This window comes from Montipora capricornis, chromosome 14, assembly GCF_036669925.1.
Source record: "Montipora capricornis isolate CH-2021 chromosome 14, ASM3666992v2, whole genome shotgun sequence".
Classification (NCBI taxonomy): Eukaryota; Metazoa; Cnidaria; class Anthozoa; order Scleractinia; family Acroporidae; genus Montipora; species Montipora capricornis.
Genome location: NC_090896.1, coordinates 26642914 through 26650413, shown reverse-complemented (window position 1 = coordinate 26650413; position 7500 = coordinate 26642914). Strand labels below are relative to the sequence as shown.

Genomic DNA, 7500 nt, shown 5'->3' with positions numbered 1-7500 from the left:
AGTCCGTAAAAAACAGCAAAAAAGAGGATCTAAATAATTAAGTTAAGTGAAAACCGGCCGAATTGTTGCCCATGAAAACCTGCACGTTTCCGACATGACAATTGGAAAACAAACTTCATTGCTTGCGGCTGGAATCTGAAAACCTGTCGGGAATGTTGTAAATGAAGAACTCCAGCGTGAGGACTTTCTGAGCTTGAAAGAACTGCTGGACCGGGCGACGGCTGAGGTCTTCCATCCAAAGCACTTGACAGAATATCTGAGCAAGCCTTTAACTGACAGCTTCAATAATACCCAAGGAAAAATTCGGAAATTCATCTGCCATTTCTGCGGAAGATGGCGTGAGCTTTCGTTTGTTCCGTGCTTTGTACTCTCATAAAGCACGCTGTTTAAACCAATGAGAGCGTGCGTTATATAGAAACTTTATTATAAAAAAAAATGTAAAACTGTAAAAACCCTAATGTATTCGATAAAGTTCAACTTGAAAAAGACAAAAAAAAGTTCAATGTAAATATATCTAAAAGCAGGTCTTAAAAGACCTGTCTTAGCTTGATCCTTAAAGGTCTCTAGACTGAATGTATTCTTAGTTCTGCTGGTAGTGCATTCCACAAAAAAGGCACAGCTACTTCAAATGATCAATGTATATAGACATGCTTCATTTCACCTCCAAAGTACAGGGCATACCTTATAAAATGACCAAAGAGAAGGAAGAAAAAAAAACTTTTGCTACAACTGACCTTAGAAATTTCATAGTGCTCATGCGCCAACTCGACATACACTTGCCCTTTTCCAGCGGGATAAACTGCTTAGGTTAATCGGGCGAGATAGCCACAACTACCTCCTAAACGGTGTCACAACATCCGATCTGCGAAACACAATCGGCTATTCAAAATAATGCTTCAGAGTGAAAAGAAGAAGACACGAATGGTGCTACTCAAGGAATTACAGGGGGAACAACGAGGGAGTGCCATTTGTTCTTTGTAGACTTTCTTCAGACTTTCCCTTCGCTTAGCAAAAACAATTTGTCCAAGAGCATCACTTAAAGATGATTTCTCGGTATTGCACTGCGCATCCTATACTGCGCATATGGTGTGTCAATATCTGTAAACTGGTCAAAAATTTGCAACAGTGCAAATACGGCGTAAGTCGATCATACACGCTGAAACAGTTCTCAAAACACGTGAGAATTTGTGAATGACCCATAACTCTTTACGAAAAAGCACGCGCATTCCGAGAACATGGCGAATTTTGTTGTTTCGATCTACGATAATCGAGATAGACAGGTGTGATGGTGTTTTACTCTTAAACGAGCACGGTGATCTATATTTTTTTATGGTTTAATTTTGGTGTACAAATTATCTCCTTCAAATCAAACATTTAATTAAAAAACGTTATCGGAGGGAAAACAAAGATATAGCAAAAAACGTACACAAAGCCCCTTACCCAGGGATGTAAATTATGCTCTTGAAAACAACGACTCGAGAAACGCTTTGAGTCGACGTGGTTTTAAGGTGAGTGATTTTTCCATCACTATGTAAGACAGTGTTCCATATGCTCTAGACTTTCTACCTATTAGGTGTTTTTTCAAGTGTTACTTAAAAACCCTCTGGTTTAGCTACCGCAAAATGTACCTGAGCCGATGAAATGACGCGCGTGATTAAAATCAGTACACACATCAATGGGGTAAGATTGGCCCATTATATCTCTTAAGCAAGCATGGTGACTTATCTTTTTTATTGTTGTTCTCAAAACAGGGATTAGTAGGGAACATTCCGGGAAAGTTTCAAGAAAATCGTTCGACAACTTTTTTTTCTGAGGAATCACCTTAAGTTCTGCTGGGAGACAAATAGTGCCAGCAGTTTGCTTCACTACAGGTGCAGCTGAAACGCAAGATACTTTCCTTCATTGTAACAAATTTGCCATTTCGAATTTGACTCGCCTTACACAAACATTGACATCGAGTAGGGGACTATCGTTTTTTATACCCAAGGTTTAAAAAAAAAAAGTTTCACCTCTTCTATAGAGTGTTTTCACTCACGTGATCAGCAGCCTTGTATTTCCAAAGAAACGAAAGGAAGTGTTTGCATGACAACTGAGCTTAATTCCCGGGGGAATAGTTGGGAACATGGCCGCCATGACGTCACGTGAAAACACTCTTTGGTACTAATGAGTTCTTTGCACAGCTGCAGTTGCCCTTTGAAAGCGCTATTTATTACCACGAAGCTTGCTTGCAGGAGGTAGATGTTGTTGTGGGAAGAGCGAAGTGAAAAACTCTTCGCTCTTCCCATTCCCCACCCTATCGTTTTGTCACCCGGCCCAGACCTATCCCACGCTCTTCTACCGCGGCGACAACAACATCTACCGCCTGCAAGCAGGCTGATTACCACGTTATTTGCCGTGCCTCTTTGAAAGCTTTGTTTAAAATAATGCGGTGTCTTAAACACTGGTTGTTGCATACGTAAATAACCGGAGTGCTTTTCGCAGGAGCCATTGTTCACGCGAAATCAAATAATTGTCTTCTCTTGGGGATGGACGTGGAATAGTGAATAATGAATAACGACTTAAAAAAGAACATTCGGAATCAAGAATTTTAAGATTGCCATTAACGAATAACAAATACGGATAAATGAATAACGAACAAAATTTCAATAATGAAATAACTCGGAAAAAAAAATAGAAGGGATAATGAATAAATGATATCAATTATTCCGCTTTCACCCCCTCGCAAACAGTTGGGGTATTTGATAATAGGGAGCTTAAGATCTACGACGACGACGTCGACGAAAACGCCAGAAGACAATGATATCATTGGTTAAAAGAGCATAAATATTCGTGCTGCACGTGCGGCACGGATTTCAGCTCATATTTTTGCGGTTCTCTGCATGACGACGACGTGAAATCACTAAATTTTAGGTGTTGACGACAACGTGAGCATGCAACAGAGAATCTATCATTCTCTATTTTCAGTTTGAAACCGCTCGTACCAATTTATTTTTAGGATACTTCGCCCACATTGTACGACATGAACGAGATGGAATAATCGCGAATGACTTTTACTAGAGCAAAGTTCTATCTTGAGGTGACGTTTTCGTCGATGGCGGCGTCGTAGATCTTAAGCTCCCTAATTATATAATCACCACATTTAATTTTTGGGGGGCTTTAAATTTTAGGAAAGTACTAAGCAATAATAAGCCACAAGCTACGCTTGCGCTAGGAAGAGAAAAAACAGATAAAATAGCCTATGGATATATTTCTTTCAAAAAAAAAATAGCGGAAAGAAATACATTGACGATGCGACGTTTTGTGGATTAGCGGATTCAGACAAAGCATCTTATTAGAACTTGACTTCAGACTCCTCCGACGAAGTGTATCCGGGATGAAGTCGTGAACTAAAATCATGGGAATTCAAGGTCCCAAATCGGCTCTATCAGCAAACAGCCAGTGAATAATACCAAGGCTATTTTCTATGCTTTACTACAACATGACGCTAACGCCTTCAAAAGTGTGCTCTGTAACATTTGAAGGCGATCAAATAAAGCAAAACCCCGACTTTTACTTTTTAATTTTTTGGGTGACAAACTCACGGCTGTAAGATATAAATTCCCGAAAAACGAAATTTCGATTGAGTTGGAACTTTGTACCTTCGCGTTTCAACCTTACAAAACTCGACAAAGCAATTTCTTGAATAATATATAAAATATTCTAATTACCACTTCTTTTAAGCTTTAATTTGTGCTGTAATCGGAAAGCGCTACATCTGTTTCACTAAAGATACGCACGAAGGTTCTTCGACCAAAAAAAAACAATTCATTTTTTTCTTTGGATTTCAAAACTATGTTAACTAAACATTAAGTGACCCAAGTTTTAAGTTCTGATTTTAAAAAGACACCTGTTTATTTTAACTGGAATTTTCTTATTTACTGGTCCGCCATTACTAACTTTAAAATATTGGGAGAGCTGGGTCGAGGATAAAATGACGTCAAATACTCAATAGTTTAAGAATGCAATGCGTGTGTACGCCGCAGAATTAATACGCAGCACGGGAGTTTCGGGCTTTCAGATTTTTAAACTCCTGTTTTGCATATAAATTAAGTTGCGTTTACACGCTGAAATTTTAAGCTAGTGAGGAAATGACGTCACTTTCCCTAGGTCCACCCATCTGAGGTCCAATCGGTCAGTTTTGAACGTGAGTAATGGCGGACCGTCAAATCCAAAACTTACACTCAAAATAAACAGCCTTTAGATAAAAACAGAAACTCATAAGGGTTGAAACGTGTAACGGCTCCTTGTGTGCTGGGAAACAAGCTTCTGAATATTCAATTTGCTAAGTACCATATTTGGAACAACAAGAGCGAGGGGTTTCCAAATATGGTACTTAGCACTGAAACATTCAACCAATCAGTTCGCACTGAATATTCGGAAGCTGTGAACACTCGTTACACGTTTCAACCCTTATGAGTTTCTGATAAAAATCAATGCTCAAAATTTTGCAAATTAGGTGTTAAGCGAACACGCTACCAAAATCTGAAGAAAAAAATTGTAGCACTTTAAACTTCATTTACACTAGCAAGTTTTCCTTGACAAGTTTTCCTTGGCAGTGTAAATGGAAAAATATGACAGTTTTTTTCCTTCACAAGTGTCGTTATTCAAAAACTTGCATGCTAGTTTTTGAAGAAGGACAGTTGTCAAGGACGATATTTGCTAGACTAAATTACTTGTCAAGTGTACTTGTCAAGGAAAACTTGTTATATTTTACATTTACATTACCAAGGAAACCTTGTCAAGGAAAAATATGTCAAAGAGAACTTGGTAGTGTGTACAGTCGGCAAGTTTTCATTGACAAGTGGACTTGTCAAGGGAAAATTGCTAGTGTAAATGAGGGTTTAACAAGTTAACTAATTAGCCATCTTTCGAGGAGACCTTGACCTGCTAATGAGGCGCTTATATTCTTCGATTGCAGATGACGTCACGGCAGCCATGTTGGTGCAAAGAAAAATAACGAAGAAGTCTTTTAGGAATTTGACTCTATTATTATGCAAAACTTGAGCTACGTTTTTCTATTGTTTCGGCACCAACATGGTCGTCTTATCGCGTGAGTCCAATCAAAGAATTACTACTTTAAATCTAAATAATAAGTCTAAATGCTGGTTTTTGATCAATTGCCGAAAAAGTTTATTAATCTCTTAATAAGCACTTTTACCAAGGAACCTTGACCTGATAGTGAGGTGGTGTGAAATAGTTATCTTACTCTTGTTTCACAAAGTCAATTTGATTGCAGTCATGTTGGAATGGAACCAGTTACATCGCTTCTATAATAACAAGGACGCCTACAGTGGTGCAGCAAAAGAAAAAAACAAAAAACAATTTGAACGTACCAGCAGGAAAAATCAATGCTGACTTCCGCAAATATGTTCCCTAAACTCTTTGTAACCACGGAGGAGACGACGAAACCCACGACCTTACGTCGCATCTACCACATTGCTGGTTACTCCAAGGTGGTGTGGGGTGTTTCGTGAGTCACAGCTCCATGTACATCAAAACGTGCTTTCCCATAAAACAGACGGCCACATTGTTCGCCGAGTAAGGACGCAGACCGATAGTATGTCTCAGCGCGATCTTCGTATCCATCCTTCAAACAGGGGCCACAATGATTGGTCTTGTTTGCGGGGCTAGCGTGCTGACCTTGATGATCGTATGGGATCAGGCATCGAGCGCAAAAGTAGCTCTTGCGAAAGAAGCGCGGCAAGAGGCTGATGGTGTGATAATGGCCATCCTCGTGAAGGATGCCTAACAAGGTCTCTCTCGCCTTACCCATGAGCGAAAGTAGCACTTGATTACTTCTGTTGGCATCGACGACGCTGATCTGCGAAAATGACAACAAAAGGGACAAGCAGATTGCTCAACCTGCTTCTTACCTTGTAGTCGTAGAGGATCGGAGCGGAGGTATCAAAATCAATGCAGTTCTTCAAGTCCACAGGGTTTGGGGCTATGTGCACCTTTTCCTAAAGAACAGTGACAGCAGCATTGTGGTGTTGTGGAGATTAATCAAAAGCCTCCATTTCCAATCGGAAAATGTGGGTCAAACGTGTGCATAGCACTACTGTCCTCAAGTAGAGTTTAGAAGTCTTGCTATTTATCGAAAGTAACAACAACTTGCTTGGTGACGCGAACAAGATTTCAACTACAAAGATGTTCAGCAAAAGCTGAAATTATCTTTTGGACCTACAATAGGGGAAATCTTCCGGTGAGGGCTACAAGCCCCAAATAAGCAACTTCTTGGCAGGATCTTATTATTATGCTCAACTGCTGGCACGTTTTTTGGAAAAATAGCGCTTCATCATGCAGAAATGGAATGGTCTTGACTGATTTATTTGGTGTTCGTTTGAGGCAAAAAGCCGGACGTTTTGACCTGTTGTACTGTCAAGCCATAGTTAGTAGAGGGGAATGGTTATGAAGGCCCGCAAACTTCAAAGGGAGTACTCTTTGTTGAGGTTTTTGGTATGTCACGTGATTTTGATGGTGCACACATAGATTTTAAGATGGCGGCTAGTATGTGAGCTTGTTCGAATGATCCTGGTTTTTCACAGTTTATAGAGAAAGTAATGTTTTTTTGAGTACGTTTTAGTGATAAATATAATCTTCGGCATGCCTGGCGTTAACTGCGCCGTAATTGGATGTGGTTCCTGTCGTAGAACTATAGGAATCGGGATTTTTAAGTTGCCCTCGGCGAAGGATGATAAACACAAGAGATGGCGTGATGAGTGGCTTGGAGAACTCAAGAAAACGAGGGAAGTGGGCAAAGATTTTCGATGACAAATCAATGGAGGCAAAGTCTATACTTGCGAAAAGCATTTCAAGGATGAAGAAATTGAAATATGTATTTCTTGATAAATCGTGCGTGTAGTAGCGTGACTATAAACATTGCATTCAAAGCGCGTCCTAGCGCACCTTGTTGTACTATACGTTGTTGATAAAACGTCTGCGGCTCTGTATTTTTACTTTAATAAATAATTGTATCCTTTTTATTGTTTTTGCAGTCCATTCCAAAAAAATGATCAAGAAAAGACTGGTTTTTGGAGCTATACCGACGCTTAACATGCCAAAGGAGAGTCACGAAATCGAACCAATTTCAAGCAGACGTCCACTACCAGATCGCCCACTACAAGTTACTCCTTCATCAAACTCATGTTACAAATCGTTGGAAGAACTAAGCAACAGAGCACGGGGACTGAAATGTCTTGCTGACTGGGTTTCGAAGTTTAGTGTTGCCAAAGCTGTCTTCAAAAAGATGGTAGAGCCGTATATGCTGCCTCATCTTGAAGTTATCGTAGATGACAGTCTGGCGTTTAATGTTAAAGTGTATGGATGCTGTTTAGTCGATGATCATCCTTTGTACCTGAAATATCGAAGATCAATGCAGAATGTAATATTATCAAAGCTGATCAAAGAGCTTGAAGGTTTCAAGTTATGTACTGGAATACAGGCATGTGAAATCACTGGCAA

General features: G+C 39.7%; 1 protein-coding gene across 1 annotated transcript in view; it reads right to left on the bottom strand.

Moving 5' to 3' along the window:
- Positions 1-748, bottom strand: part of LOC138031813 (thioredoxin reductase 2, mitochondrial-like) — a 17858-nt gene extending 17110 nt beyond the window's left edge. Inside the window, exon 1 of the mRNA XM_068879437.1 lies at positions 735-748. Within this exon, the coding sequence (XP_068735538.1) occupies positions 735-748 (14 nt within the window). The remainder of the gene's footprint in view (positions 1-734) is intronic.
- Between the last annotated feature and the right edge of the window lie 6752 nt (positions 749-7500).